The sequence below is a fragment of the Polypterus senegalus genome, chromosome 11, assembly GCF_016835505.1.
Source record: "Polypterus senegalus isolate Bchr_013 chromosome 11, ASM1683550v1, whole genome shotgun sequence".
Classification (NCBI taxonomy): domain Eukaryota; kingdom Metazoa; phylum Chordata; class Cladistia; order Polypteriformes; family Polypteridae; genus Polypterus; species Polypterus senegalus.
Genome location: NC_053164.1, coordinates 165,099,965 through 165,116,842, shown reverse-complemented (window position 1 = coordinate 165,116,842; position 16,878 = coordinate 165,099,965). Strand labels below are relative to the sequence as shown.

At 40.3% G+C, this 16,878-nt stretch overlaps 1 protein-coding gene across 3 annotated transcripts in view; it reads right to left on the bottom strand.

Moving 5' to 3' along the window:
* LOC120539682 (FYVE, RhoGEF and PH domain-containing protein 4-like) overlaps positions 1-16,878 on the bottom strand; it is a 343,618-nt gene that overhangs the window by 17,528 nt on the left and 309,212 nt on the right. For all 3 annotated transcript variants that reach the window (XM_039770027.1, XM_039770026.1, XM_039770028.1), the window contains 2 exons: positions 8,346-8,404; positions 8,032-8,178 (listed from right to left, as the gene is read on the bottom strand). In XM_039770027.1, coding sequence (XP_039625961.1) covers positions 8,032-8,178; positions 8,346-8,404 — 206 coding nt within the window. The remainder of the gene's footprint in view (positions 1-8,031; positions 8,179-8,345; positions 8,405-16,878) is intronic.

Sequence of the window (16,878 nt, the reverse complement as noted above, 5' to 3'; positions counted from 1 at the left end):
GTGTCGAGCACAGGCAGCCTACTATCCCTTGACCAGCCAGACCAAACGAAGCTAAGATTGTTGCAAAATTCTCAGAGCTCAGTTCACTTTATCTGACATAGAGGTGCCTGGAGTTGTATAGGGTAAATAATATATTGTTATTTGGAATACACACATTTAACGTGTGTTCCATGTCTTCAATGATTTGTGTAAGTGTAGGATGAAAGGAAATGTGAGGCAAGAAACACTGCACACATACCTAAAGCAGAAACTTCCATGTTATACTAATAATGATGTGAAGTGTATAATGTTTGAAGACTTTAGTCCTAATCTATACTAATAAAAGGCAAAGCCCTCACTCACTCACTGACTCATCACTAATTCTCCAACTTCCCGTGTAGGTAGAAGGCTGAAATTTGGCAGGCTTATTCCTTACAGCTTACTTACAAAAGTTGGGCAGGTTTCATTTCGAAATTCTACGCATAAGGGTCATAACTGGAAGCTATTTTTCCCCATATAATGTAATGGAGTCTTGAGTTGGAGATTGCCGCGGGGGGCGGAGTTTTGTCTGACATCATCACGCCTCCTACGTAAGTACGTAGAGCACAAGGAAGAACTCCAAACAGCGATCAGCACAAAACGCCATTTCACAATTGAGAAGGCAGAAAAACATTATGAAGCAAATGATGCATACAAGCATATTCATAAGTACAGCTACTGCGGAAACAAAGCACGGCGTGAACCGTAAGTTTATATTAAATTAAGTTCATAGGCTACCACTAGCGTTTGTAATTTAGTGCCTGCCCATATAAGGCCGTCCATCAGCGGCAATCCAATACAAACACTGCCGGTAAATATTCACGTGTGAAGGACTGTGCTTATGCAGAGGAAGATGAGATGGTCAGGGTGGTGTTTGGCACAAACTCATGGAAACTGCGAGAGAAAGTTTTAAGTGCGGGTCTTAGCTGACATTACACGAGATGGCACCAGTACAGCTGGGAACCTTCGATGCAAGAACACCAAGCGGCTCACGTGAACTGACGCAGTGCACAGACAAAAAGCAACAGTTCCAAAGAGTGCTGAACAAAAACCGAATTACACAATTGAGAAGGCAGCAAAAACATATGAAGTGTGTTATACATACAATCATATTCATAAGTGCAGCTACTGCGGAAACAAAGCACACGGTGGAAAAAGTGAATGTCCTGCTAAAGGAAGACAGTGTAAAAAAAAACCCGTGCATGCAGTTTGTCACATCTCAGATAAAGAGGAAGACGAGCTGTTTATTGATGCAGTAAGGAACTAATCGATGAATGAAACCTCTTATCTTTACAACGATTGACAAACACGGAATGTAACTTGAACACATCCTACAAATACGAGCCTGATTGAAAGAAATAATGATAATCAAATCCTTGATGACAGCAACATTCAATAACACTCACAAAACAATTACTGTATATTGACAATCATGTTACGTTATTTTTAAAATGTTCCCTTTTCTTTTCATAACTTCTACTTCTCCACTCGTACACGGGTATATATATATAAATGTATATATATACCCGATCTACAATACATACTTTAGCATAGACAAGCCACACGCTGTGGCTAATTGTAGAGTCTTCGCCTCTAACGCCGACATTCGAGGTTCGATTCCCGAGAGGGGGTGTACTGACTATGTATGCGCTACCCGATTCATTTTACCTTCGCATCTCCTTGGTTTGGGACGTATGAAAAATATTAGGTTAACGCAGAATCATGTTACGTTATTTTTAAAATTTTCCCTTTCTTAGCACAAGCACAGCTGAGAAGCTTCGATGCATGTACTCCATACGCGTTAAAAATAACGCATTTAATCACACTTTCAATTCCAAGCAAACGGGAACTTTTGTCAATGCATGATTTCCTGGTACATCCATTACACTGATGCACACATCACAGCTACAAAAATGTTAGAGTCGGAATAAAGCGCGTTCCTACGACTGATCATTTCGACTACCCGAGCGAAGCCTTGATAAAAGCATGGTTTTGTGCACACTGAAAAGCAAGCAAAATTAGATGCATTACAGAAAGCGGACTTTGTGGCTCTTACTGGGGATCATTGGACTTCCGTGACCGTTAGTAATTCTAATTACATCTAATTACAAAATGTTCAATGATCACACTGTTTTAGCCTAATGTACAAAATAATTTTGGCTAATGTTACTCAGAGTTTAAAGAGTAAGCTGGTCAAATTACCTTTTATGTTTCTGACTTATTTTTTTAAGAAGAAAAACTGCACTTTATGGTGAAATTTTGGTTATTATTATTTAAAGACAATACTATTCTGCAAATGTACTTAAACTACCACTTTATTTTTAAGTCTGCCCAATTTTAACCAGGGATGATATTTTTGTTTCTGTTTTGAATTCAAATGCAGTTTAAAGGCTTTTTTTCAGAAATTAAAACAGCTTCAGTTTACAATATTCATGTCCATGTCTATTATTTGATTCTGTCGCCCACTAAAACCGTTTTAAATAAAAAAAAAAACATTTGCGATTTGGGGCAAATTTACGTGCGATTACATACGATTAATCAAGATTAATTCTTACACAGCCTCTAATTAATTGGATTAATTTTTTTAATCGAGTCCCACCCCTAATATATATATGTATATATATATATATGTAGATTTGTATATATATGTGTATATACAGTATATATGTAGATATGTATATGTTGTATATACAGTATGTATATATGTGTATGTGTGTATATGTGTATATATATATATATATTTATATATATGTTTATATATGTGTGTGTGTGTATATATATATATATATATATATATATATATATATATATATATATATATATATATATATATGCCAGCAACACTCATATCAATGACAAAACAATTACATTAACAATCATCTTACGTTATTTTTAAAATGTTTGCTTTTCTTTTTCATAACTTCTTTAACACACTACTTCTCCGCTGCGAAGCGCGGGTATTCTGCTAGTATTACATAAACACAGGCACTTTTATTCAGGAATGTAACCAAAGAAAAATGTTGCTGTTGTAATGAGTTAAAAACCCAAGCTCAAACGTCAATTGACAGAATGTTTATATATATTCTTGAATGCTACAGAGGTAAGACCTGCTGCCTTATAACCAAAATGTTCTGGGATCGAGGCTGAACGTTCCACGTTTTGAGTCGTGAGCTGCTATTATTATTACTATAATATAATTAAAACATACATATGATTTGAGTTTGTAACACCCGTTGTAAATTTTGGCTACTTGTAAAAGTTAGCGCTTGTTTTTTTTATTATTCAGTTTTATTCTATTAGTAATGTTCGTGTGGTACAACGAACTTGCCTCTCTCTCTCTGAGTTGATGGCATTTATCTCCATTCGTTTCATAAGAGCAGCAATGACCACAGTTGGTGTGGGGTTTCATGCCTGCTCAGAACTATTTGCTGTACTGGCAATCAAAGATATTATGTCCCATGACCGCTATCTGACTACCATGCAGCATTTGCGCTTTGACAACTAAGACACTCGTGCAGAACATGTGAAAAACAACAGATTTGCTGCGATCTCAGATATTTGGCAACGTTTTGTTGAGAACTGTGTTTCAAGTTACAACTCAGGGAAATGACCTTCCGAGTCTATGGTCATAAAGCTTATAGAGCTATTTCTGGACAAAGACAGAACCGTAAGAACAGACAGCTTCTTCACAGAGCTTTCACTGGCTAATAGACTGCTACACTGAGATACTTGGTGCCATAAGTAAAATGGGACTTCCACCTGCAGCTAAAATCACTTCAGCATGTGAGCAACTGCCCACGCTACTGTTCTGGCAGTGACAGAATTGCGCGATATCACTGTGAAGAAGCTGTCTGCTGTTACAGTTCTGCCTTTGTCCAGAAATGGCTCCATAAGCCTTATGACCACAGACTCGGAAAGTCTTTGCCCTGCGTTGTAACTCATAACACAGTTAATGTTGCCAGATGTTCAAGATTGCAGCAAATCTGTCTTTTTTCACACGTTCTGTACTGGTGTCTTTGTTGTCAAAGTGCAAATGCCACATGGTAGTCTGATAGCAGTCACAGGACATTGTATCTTTGATTGCCAGTACAACAAATATTTCTAAGTAGGCATCAATCACAGCACCAACTGTGGTCATTGCTGCTCTTGTGAAAAGAATGTAAATAAATACCATCAACTCAGAGACAGAGAGGCACGTTCATTTTACCATGTGAACGTCACTGACAGAATAAAACAGAATAATAAAAAAACAAGCACTAACTTTTACAAGTAGCCAAAATTTACAGACTCAAATCAAATGTATGTTTTTATTATATTACAGTAATAATAATAGCAGCTCACTACTCAAATTGCAAAGTGCCCGGCCTTGAACCCGGAACCTTTGAGGTATAAGGCAGCAGTTCTTACCTCTACACCATTGAAGAATACATGTCAACTTCCTGTCAATTGACAGTTGAGAACATAAGTGTTAAAATAACTGAACTGATTGAGTCTAACATTGCGTGTAACCTCTTCCATTACAGATAAGAGCACACAACCAGGAAATTAGGTAGTGGGAAGGGGGTTTTGGGGTTGGTCATATGATAAACTGAACACATAACAATTTACCACCAAAAACATGCCAACATAGTTTCAAATTATTTTACTGTGATCATTTATTTGCCTGAAACATATAGGGTTGCTAGTGACCCTGAACACAAAGTGTCAATATGTTTTCCTACTCATTTTAAGTTATGTGTTTGTTAACAGCACTTGAACAAAAACACTTTTTTTTCAGAATTTATTTGTATTTCTGTATGTTCATTACAGCTGCATTTCTATCTTGTTACTGTTTATGTAGGCATTTACAAGTTTAGAAACGTAAGAAATAGGAAATGCCTCATGCTTGTCAGCACAGCAGAGACATAGTGCAGAGTAATACTTAAGAGGCCATCAAATTATGAAAGCTGTGGGCAAGAAACTGTAGAGGAGCAGAGCTCTGATGAGGAGAATGAAGGAAAAGGGGACAAAGAGCTGTGGCAGCTGAACAGAACGAAACTGCAGAAGTCACAGCACCTGAAAGAGCTACTTACAGAAGTAAAAGTGGACAAATAACACAGTGGGTGCCACATACATTCCATATCACTGGAGTGCAAAACAGTTGATCGCTGCAGTGTGTGCCACACTGCAATGTCCACAAAAATATAACAGTAGTCTGGGATTATTGTGCTAAGTAGCAGAATATAATTGCATAATTAATGATTAATATTAAACACTAAAAGTAATTAGGTATTACAATTAGTTTGAAAAGAAGCCAAGTGTTCAGGGAAGATATTTCAGTAAAGGTTTGGACAGTTATGGATATTTGTGACTTGATTTAAATATAAAACATGTGCAATATTTGTTGAAAGTCACATATATACAAGAGTTGACGATAATAGAAAGGTATCACGGATCATTCTAACTAAGAAAGAACAAATCAGACTACAGCTTTTCATTCTAGTTTAACTCCAAAGCGTGAAACAGTCATTACGAAAAGCTGATTTTGTTTTCAGTTAATCATTTTGTTAAGCCTGAGGTGTTTAAGAGTTCTTCTGATGCTGTTTTCTTGCAGAAGTGACAAGGTATTTGGAGAGAATATCCAGATGTTTAGTATAACTCATGATGTTACTTATGTTGACAAGTAATGAATACAATATTTTTTGTTCCTATGTCTCTCTCTTTTCTGATGGCAAATACTGTATGTTGAAGATGAGATAGAAACACAGTTCAATTTTGTAATCCCTACAACAATAAAGTCCTGATGACATCTGGTACCCCTCAGTAAGGACTTTCTTCTAGAACCTCTTCCAGAGAAGCTCGTCCATGCCTTTGTCTCCTCCAGGTTGGATTACTGTAATGCGCTCCTCATCGGGATTCCTGGCAAGAGTATTCAGAGACTCCAGTATATTCAGAATTGCGCTGCCAGGATCCTGATGAGGGTGCGAAAGCATGACCATATCACCCCAATCCTGAAAACCCTTCACTGGCTCCCTGTTCCACTCAGAATTGAGTTCAAGGTCGTTCTCCTCACCCATCAGTGCATCTATGGACATGCCCCCCTTTACTTACAGGAACTCCTTACCCCTCATACCTCCTCATGCACTCTCCGCTCTGTACACACTAACACTCTCCAAGTCCCTAGAACCAAGCTTCACAGTATGGGTGATAGGGCTTTTTCATCTGTGGCGCCGAGACTGTGGAGCGCCCTCCCTGACTACCTGAGAGCCCCACAGTCGACTAATGTTTTTAAACGGAATCTAAAAACTCATCTTTTTAGAAAGATATTTTGTTAAAGCATACATAGATTTTCTTGTTTTATTATGTTTGTTTTTACTATGTAGCACTTTGAGATTTCTAAAATATGAAGTGTAATATAAATAAAATTTATTATTATTCTTCTTCTTCCAAATATCCTGTCATCATGGACATTCAATCTAATTGTAAATTAAGACATTGTTGAATTCAGTATGCTAATAGACTCTGCAGTTCTCCAGCAGTAATGCTCACAGTCAGGTCCATTAAGTATTTGACAGTAGCACAATTTTCATAATTTTAGTTCTGCACACCACCACAGTGGATTTGAAATAAAGCAATCATTATGTGATTGAAGTGTAGACATTCACCTTTAATTCAAGTGGTTTACCAATAATGTCATAAGAGCAATTTAGGAATGACAGTCATTTTTCTGAATAGCACTCCCTCCATCCATTTCCATAGGTTCAAAAGTATTTGGACATTTGACTGACAAGCTGTTCCATAGGTAAGTGGGAGCAGTTACCTCATTATTTAATCAACTATTAACCAGGTAAACGGTCTGGAAATGATTTTAAGTGTGGAATTTGCATTTGGAAGCAGTCACTATGAACAATTAATACGAGGTCCAAAGAGCTGTCCAAGCAAGTAAAACCATTCCATCATTAGGCAGATAAAACAAAATAAACCGTTTAAGGAGATAGCAGAAATACAAGGAGTGGTCAAATAAACCATTTGGAACATTCTTAAAAAGAATGAACACACTGGTGAACTCAGTAACACCAGAAGGTCTGGACATCCACAGGAGACAACTGTGCTGGATGGCTGCAGAATTCTGTCCTTGGCGAAGAAGAACTCTGTCACAACACTTAGCCAAACCAAAAACACTCTCCGGGAAGTAGACCTATCATTGCCAAAGTCTGAAATCAAGAGAAGACTTCATGAAAGTAAAGACAGAGGGTTTGCCACAAGGTGTAAACCAGTGGTAAACACTCAAATATAGGAAGGACAGATTAGAGTGAGATCAATATATATAAAATTATGAAAATTGTGAAACTGTCCAAATACTTAATGCACAGACCGGACTGTAATTTATTTTTTGCCTTCCTTAGTATACTCATCTCTAGTACCTCTCCTGGATGGTTAACCAAAGTTCTATTGGTTTTGAACTTTTAGATTATTCTCTAATAGAGGTAAGTAGGGTATTTAATTGAAAAGTTTGGTTTGGAAAGAAAATCCTTGCAAATGGAAGCCTCAGGAAAAAAGATGGAAAAACATTTACAATACCTAGAACTTTCACTACAAGAAGAGACTCCATGAGGTGAAAATGCAAACACTAAAATCTTTAAGGAGCCTCGCTATTTAAATCTGAGGCCTGCTGCAGTATTAAGCAGAGCTATGACTCCGGGTCATTTCAGGAAGAATTTTGCCTGTAAGCAAGTGGTGCAGAAACCTCAGGGATCAGGTTACATATAACTGTACAACCAATAACCACAAAATGTGCATTGTACCATGTTTTTCCCTATCCTAGTACACATTTGGTTTTATACAAGTTAACAACACATTAATAAAATAAAAATATTGAGAGATTACTTTTTAAAATTTTGAATATGGCAGTGTATTCTTTTCCAGATGGCTACCAAGTGCACTGAAATCCCCACCTGAGTTTTTTTTGCTGTTTTTTTGTACAAATATCATCAAGTACCAATTGGTTTACCAAGAAGTACAACAAGTACTTACTAAAAACAGATAGCGCTCCTGAGCAGAAGTGTTACGTGCAGCAAGCTTTAATATTTGACCTTCCTTGATAAATTCATTTGAAGGGTTGACAATGTCTTCTTCTTCACACAGCACCTCATAGATTTCAATCAGTTTCTTCAGATTCTCCTGTGACACAAATAATGATTATTACTCCATACTCTAAACAACTAACCTAGGTATTATACTGGTAGTGTATGAGACTCTCTGGATTTAATAGGAAATGGCGCAATCTGCCACAGTTTACTTTAGGTCCCCTAATACCATTTTCCTGCTCGCCTACAGTAAATACTCACCGCTTTCCTAATTGCAGTATTGGAATGTGAGGCAGCTGTAGAAATAATTTCCAGCGACTCTAAAAAGAAAAAGATACTTTATTTAAAAAAGCAAGAATAGATGAACAATAAAGATGTGGTGGAACAGTTGATCAAAACCACTCCATAATGGTGTAGAAAAAAATCATTTAGAAAGAAACAAACTGCTTTCATTATTATGCATCAACGTATTTGTATTTAAAGGTAAAGATATACCAGCAGACGAAAACTCAACTGCCTGGGTAGTTAAATGGCAAACACAAAAGTATCAGCTGTTCACTCCATAGGCTAAACTGGAAAATGTAGTCAGAAATAGACGACACACACTTTAAAAGCCAACCACTGGATGTAATTATTAGAGAGTTTTGAAATGAATTAGTTGAAATGAAACGTGTAAATGCTTTCTAGATTGGCACACTGTACTCCTGGCAAAAAGCTTTATAAGAATAGTGTATTATTTCTTACATGGAAGGTTGTGAGTGCTACAAATTATATTATATGCATTTTGAATTGAAAATATTAAAGTGGGGCAAATTCACACAATAGCATGCTATTACCATCATAGGACAAGCATCTAAACTGTGGATATACAGTGTTGTGAAAAAGGATTAGCCCAATCATTCCCAACAACCATTTTATGTTTTTCTTGAATTTGCTAACCAAGATCATCATAAATGCTTGTCTTTTAGGCACTTGGATGATTCACAGAAATTTTGAAAAATGTTCAAAAGGCTAATGAAAAAAATGCAATCCTTTTGGGATATCCCAGATCCCCTTATGTTATCATTCCACAATAAGAAAATGATGCCAAATCATGCTGGTGTGAGGGTGTGGGGATGCTTTGCTGCCTTAGGACATGGGTGACTTGCTATAGTTGAAGAAGCCATGAATTCTGACCTGTATACCAATATTCTTAAGAAGAATGACTAGTCATCTATTCATGAACTAATGCTGAAGTATAGTTGGGTAATGCAGCACATCAATGATCAAAGCACAAAAGCATGTCCACATTAAGTTGTGGAAGCAATATTAAAATCCTGAACTTGCCCACTCATAATCCAGATCTAAACCAAATAGACATGTTGCGGGAGGATATGAACCCAAGCATCTCATGCTCAAAAACCTACATGTTTTTAAATAAGGCATTTCTGCAAATAACAACTAAAATTCCTGTATAGTAATGTAAATGGCAGATATTGAATTACTGGAAATGTGTGATTGCATTAAATGAGATAAAAATGGCACATTTAGTTAAGTGTAAATAAGCAATTAGTCAATCACATATTGCCAGCTGACATTCGATAATTTATAAATTAAATGTAATTAAATGTTATGAATTAAATGTTAATTTATTAAATAATACTAGGAAAAAGGTTATTTGTTCACTAAAGTGCTCTTCATCTAATATTACATTTTGGTTGATGATCTGAAATCATTTAGCATTGAAATTTGCAATAAGAGAGGAAATCAAAAATGGGCAAACATAGCTCAGAGTACTGCAGACAGGAACAAAAATGGAAGTCTGTTTGATAATAAAAATCTTAAAAACAGGAAGCTTAACATTTGCATTCTTCTGTAAGATATGCAGTTAACATATCAGCTATGAATACTTCTTAAGTGAGAGCTGTGAAGCTGTGAAAGGCTTTGCTCCTGGGGAGTATAGAATAATGAGAAAAAATAAATGTTTATAAAACTAACAGAATATGAAAGCAGACAGACTGTTTTTGGCTACAATATTAGATCTGAGCATTCAGATTAATAATATAATGTGTAAGTGTTGAGAAATATTTTATATTCCTGTAGGTTTATATGAGAGAATTACTAGATTTAAGACAACATATTTTAAATACTATATTTTTGATATTTGAAGATGTGAGAGACTTGGCTTTCCTGTTATTTGGTTAAAACCTGGACATCGAAAATACATTTATTCTAATACTGTCTGTCCACAAATGTGTCAAAATCATGAAGTCTAATCACCCTAGTTAGGCAGGAGCAAGAGTGGTTACATGTGTTTGTTCACAAGTGATAAACTGTAGATTGACTGTGCTTAGACATTGTTTTGCAAGAGATGCTCTATAAGCGGCCTGTTTGCCGAAAATCAATAAAATTCTTTCTTAAAGCCATTTTGTTCATTGTGGCTAATTTTGACAGCCATCATAGCAATGCATAGTAGTCTTCATTCTAATGTTATGTGCACTTTAGCATTAATGATATTCTGGTTCAGAAATTAAAGTTATTAAAAGATGAAGTTAATGTACATGTGCAAAACAGGCAAAAGGAAAATGTCCCTGTCCCCTTCCAAAGGTTATTTACTGTACTGTTCACAGAGAGCTGCATCTAAAGACCTATAGTGTCTGTGGTAAACACTGTATGATCTCAGAAATTTTCCCAGTTATTCACAATCTAACCTTTCTAAGAAAGATGGTTTTGATCTTTCAGGTGGGGGATCTTTTGTTTTGTTTTAATCCATGACATGAAATAAAACTGTGCACCATCTAGGGTGCAGATATAGTGACCATTATAGTTTTTTACTTTACTATTTCAAAGATTACATTTCACACAGATTAAGCATCTTTTCAAGATGAAACACTATAAAGCATCCATGATGCACTCTTTTCTTACTTTAAATTTACATACAGAGAGGCAAAGGCTTATCGGATGGTTTTTCCTTCATCCTCGAACCGCCACCTTATCATGGTGGAGGGGATTGCATGTCCCAGTGATCCTAGGAGCTCTGTTGTCTGGGGCTTTATGCCCCTGGTAGGGTCACCCAAGGCAAACTGGTCCTAGGTGAGGGATGAGACAAAGATCGGTTCATCAAACCACCTATGAAGTATAAAAATTTTGGACGGCGTTTTCCCCCGCCTTGATGCGGGTCACTGGGGCCTCTCGCTGGAGCCAGGCCTGGAGGTGGGGCTCGTTGGCGAGTGGCTGGGCCTGCACCCATGGGGTTTGGCCAGGCACAGCCCGAAGAGGCAACGTGGGTCCCCCTTCTAATGGGCTAAACACCTATGGGAGGGGCCAAGGAAGTCAGGTGCAGTGTGAGTTGGGTGGTGGCCGACGGCAAGGACCTTGGCGGTTCGATCCTTGGCTACAGAAGCTGGCTCTTGGAACGTCGAATGTCACCTCTCTGAAGGGGAAGGAACCTGAGCTAGTGCGAGAGGTTCCGGCTAGATATAGTTGGGCTCACCTCGACACACAGCTTGGCCTCTGGAACCAATTTTCTTTGAGAGGGGCTGGACTCTCTAGCACTCTGGAGTTGCCCCCGGTTAGAGGCGCCGAGCAGGTGTGGGCATACTTATTGCCCCCCCGACTTGGACCCTGTTCATTGGGGTTTGCCCCGGTGGACGAGAGGGTAGCCTCCCTCCACCTTCAGGTGGGGGGACGGGTTCTAATTGTTGTTTTTGCGTATGCGCCGAACGGCAGTCTGGAGTACACACCCTTTTTGGAGTCGCTGGAGGGGGTGCTAGTGGACATACTTTCTGGGGACTCCCTCGTTCTGCTGGGAGGCTTCAATACTCATGGCCCCCCTGATCTGAACCCGAGCTGTGTTTTTTATTGGACTTCTGTGCTTGTCATGGATTGTCCATAACAAACACCATGTTCAAGCATAGGGGTGTCCATATGTGCACTTGGCACCAGGACACCCTAGGCCTCAGTTCGATGATCGACTTTGTGGTTGTGTCTGGGACACTCAGGTGAAGAGAGGGGCGGAGCTGCCAACTGATCACCACCTGGTGGTGAGTTGGCTTTGATGGTGGGGGAGGATGCCAGTCAGGCCTGGCAGGCCTAAATGTATTGTGAGGGTCTGCTGGGAACGTCTGGCAGAGTCCCCTGTCAGAAGTAGCTTCAACTCCCATCTCCAGCAGAACTTTGACCACATCCCGAGGGAGGTGGGGGACATTGAGTCAGAATGGGCCGTGTTCCATGCCTCTGTTGTTGAGGCAGCTGACCGGAGCTGTGGCCGTAAGGTGGTCGGTGCCTGTTCTGGCGGCAATCCCCGAACCCGTTGGTGGACACCGGCGGTGAGGCATGCCGTCAAGCTGAAGGAGGAGTCCTACAGGACCTTTTTGTCCTGTGGGACTCTGGAGGCAGCTAATAGGTACCGGCAGGCCAAGCGGAATGTGGCTTCGGTGGTTGCTGAAGCAAAAACTCGGGCGTGGGAGGAGTTTGGGGAGGCCATGGAGAACGACTTTCGGATGGCTTCGAGGAGATTATGGTCCACCACCCGGTGTCTCAGGAGGGGGAAGCAGTGCAGTGTCAACACTGTATATGGTGTGGATGGTGCGCTGCTGACTTCAACTCAGGATGTTGTGGGTCAGTGGGGGGAGTACTTCAAAGACCTCCTCAATCCCACAAACATGTCTTCCAATGAGGAAGCAGAGCCTGGGGACTCGGAAGTGGGCTCCCCCATCTCTGGGGCTGAGGTCACTGAGGTGGTCAATAAACTCCTTGGTAGCAGGGCCCTGGGGGTGGATGAGATATGCACGGAGTTCCTCAAGGCTCTGGATGTTGTAGGACTGTCTTGGTTGACACGGCTCCACAACATCGCATGGACATCGGGGACAGTGCCTCTGGATTGGCAGACTGGGGTGGTGGTCCCCCTCTTTAAAAAGGGGGACCGGAGGGTGTGTTCCAACTACAGAGGGATCACACTCCTCAGCCTCCCTGGAAAAGTTTATTCGGGGGTCCTGGAGAGGAGGGTCCGTCGGATTGTCGAACCTCGGATCCAGGAGGAACAGTGTGGTTTTCGTCCTGGTCGTGGAACAGTGGACCAGCTCTACACCCTTAACAGGTTCCTGGAGGGTGCATGGGAGTTTGCCCAACCAGTCTACATGCTTTTTATTGACTTGGAAAAGTTGTTCGACCGTGTCCCTCTGGGAATCCTGTGGGGGGTGCTCTGGCAGTATGGGGTACCGGACCCGCTGATAAGGGCTGTTTGGTCCCTGTACAACTGGTGTCAGAGCTTGGTCCGCATTGCTGGCAGTAAGTCGAACCCGTTTCCAGTGAGAGTTGGACTCTGCCAGGGTTGCCCTTTGCCATCGATTCTGTTCATAACTTTTATGGACAGAATTTCTAGGCGCAGCCAGGGTGTTGATGGGTTCCAGTTTGGTGGACTCAGGATTGGGTCACTGCTTTTTGCAGATGATGTTGTCCTGTTTGCTTCATCAGGCCGTAATCTTCAGCTCTCTCTGGATCGGTTCGCAGCTGAGTGTGAAGCAGCTGGGATGGGAATCAGCCATCAAATCCGAGATCATGGTCTTCAACCGAAAAAGGGTGGAGTGCCCTCTCAGGGTTGGGAGCGAGATCCTGCCCCAAGTGGAAGAGTTCAAGTATCTCAGGGTCTTGTTCATGAGTGAGGGAAGAATGGAGCGTGAGATCGATAGGCAGATCGGTGCGTCATCTGCAGTGATGTGGGCTCTGCATTGGTCTGTTGTGGTGAAAAAGGAGCTGAGCCGTAGGGCAAAGCTCTCAATTTACCAGTCAATCTATGTTCCTAAAGATAAGGTGAGAAGCTCAATCATCCGGGAGGGGCTCAGAGTAGAGCCGCTGCTCCTCCGCATCGAGAGGAGTCAGATGAGGTGGCTCGGGCATCTGATCAGGATGCCTCCTGGATGTCTCCCTGGTTTGGTGTTCCAGGCACGCCCAACTGGGAGGAGGACCCCAGGGAACCCCCAGGACACGCTGGAGGGGCTATGTCTCCCGGCTGGCCTGGGAACGCCTTGGGATTCCCCCAGAAGAGCTAGGAAGAAGTGGCCGAGAAGAGGGAAGTCAGGGCATCTCTGCTCAAGCTGCTGCGCCCACAACCCGATCTCGGATAAGCGGAAGAGGATGGATGGATGGATGGATGAACAGTACACATTAAGGCAAATTTAAAGTTATTTGTAATTATAAACTTCAAATACTTGCAGAAAGTTTATGAGATGTTTCTATCTTGAGGTCCTAATTTTGAACATAATATGCCAATTCACAGATAGTCATATTATTTATTTGTAGTCATCCTAAACAACAGTCCCTATGCCTTGTTCATTTTAGCAACTTTTATTTCAATTACCTCTAAACTATGATATCCTAGTTTGGATGGGTGAGACACCGAGAAATTGACACATTCTGCAAATATTTTCTATGTCTGATGGACTTTGAAAGATTTTTTTTATAAGTCCCATATTCCCTCATAACTACTTGTATATGGTAGTCCTAATAATCACTCACAGTGTTAACATTCAAAATATATATAGTTCTTCTGTAAGTGTAACCATTTCAGATCATCATTTAACTGGTTTAAATATACTATGGCATTTGATGATAAATACACTGATAAGAACTATAACAATGAGGAAACCATTAAATTTAAGGATTAAACTAATGAGGGTAATGTACACTTATAAAACAGGTTGTTCTACTTTTAGCAAAGAAAGTTTTAATAGTAACATACACTCACTTAAAAGAGAAAGTTAAATTCAGAATATACATGTCTTCATGGTCTGCATCAACTAAATGCAATCTGGTAATGAATATTAATAATAGAAAAAAGGAATCCAATAATAGTAATTTGAACATAAAAAGTTAAAAACTGAAAAAGTAGGAAAAATAGGAACTGTCAATATGCTTCAAGAATAACAAGCTTTCATCAGGTCAAAAATCCATTAAATAAAATATGGATTATCTACAAAGAAAGGGCAAGAGAGACTTTTTAAAAAAATTTTGTAATAACTAACTGTCTGAGAAAACCTTGTTTTACAGTGTTGGTAACAGTCTCAACTGGTTTTTATTACTTTTTGATCACTATATTATTTTTATCTGTATATGATATTGTACCTTACTATTTTCAAGTGTATATATATAATAATAGATACATATAATGAGATTTGAATGTACATAAGGACTGAAAGCAGGGAAAAAATAAATACAGTATATTACAATACTTTCCATTATGATACAACAACAAAAACACACGGATGACAAGTATTTGGACTTCCTATATTTTGGAGTGCCTGTTCCCCTACATTCGAAGTTGTAACCTTAGATTATCTGAAAGCGGGTTGTCTATTATTCCAAGAAGCATAAAAGAAGTGATGAGGTGGTCCTTTGCTGTTATGCACCAAAATTTGGAACACATTACTGTGACGATGTCGGTTCTGGCTCCACACTCCCATTGCTGTTGGAAGCACTTGAACCCAACACCGTCGATAATGTTACCGAGTGAGCTAGTCAATGGAGGCAAATTATTCCAGCATGGGGAAGGTAAAAAGTGCAAAAGTGCTTTTATTAAAAACAGTCAACAAAATAAACAGTGTTCATAAATAGTGCAGTTCTTTCTTCATCAACTAAATAATCCATAAAAAGAACACGTGGAGGTTAAAACAATAAGAAAAAACAATCGTTTAAAACGAGAGGTTAAAATGATCAGGAAGCAGTCTTAAAACGACAACAACTCTGGTGCTTCTTTTCTGTATGCGTCTCACCTGCTTATCCCGTATGGGCTTAGCAGCAGGCAAGACGCTCTCTGCAGCTGCCCTCCTACAATACACGCGAGACTGGAGACCTCCCGATCCCTGGCTTCGGTCTGGCACTCATCCCAGTCCCCGAGACTTGATGTCCACCAATGACCAGGACGCACACATTGGGGACTCCACCACCAAGCCTCCCGACTTCCGCTGCCTTTCCGCGGCCTTCTGCGGCTCATCGCTTTCTTCTGGGCACTCCCGCTACCTGGTCACTCAGCGGGAGCAACATCAACTCAAACACCTGGGTGTTGGCCTAACACCCAGCTTCCATACAGCTGCCCTCGATCGCGCGCTCAACACATGCACGCACCGCCTGCTTCCTCGCTCCCTGTAACCTCTGTCCTCTTTCCTTTTCTTTTTCTCTCCGATCGTTTCTTTTTCACCCCCTTCAACCACTTGCGCTTCTTTTTTTATAACGTGAGGGGCCATCACAGCTGTAGCATTAGCCACGGGAGCAATCACGAATGTGGGCAGTTCCTCACCTGTGCACACGATGAGAAACGCCCACATCGACGACTGCCCCGCGGCTCGCTACAACATCGCCCCCCTCACGAAGCCGCCTCGGGTGCGGTGATTATTTAAAAATGGCTAGATACGCCAGGCTAACACCATGGATTATTTTAAAAAAACTCTTAAAAGCACACTTTTTTAATTTGCATTTTTCATACCTACAGAGAATCTAAGTTCTACTCGTAATATATGCATGGAATTATCATATTGTTCAGAGATTTGCAATCATTATCAATATCTACTTTTCTCCGCTTCTTTTCTTTTTTTTTCTGTGGTAGCATTCTGCACCACCACCACTTGATTACGGTCCTGTGCAGCTGTCTGTGTTGCTGAAATGAAGGCGGGTGCCGCAACTATCTACCAGACCTACAGCGATGAATCCTCTGGGACAAAGCCTGGAAAAAAGGAGGAATGACTTAAGAACATTTAAGTTAGGTAGAATGGCCTGTGAGGGCTGGGTGGTCTCTTTAACCCCCTTATCCTCCCTGACACCC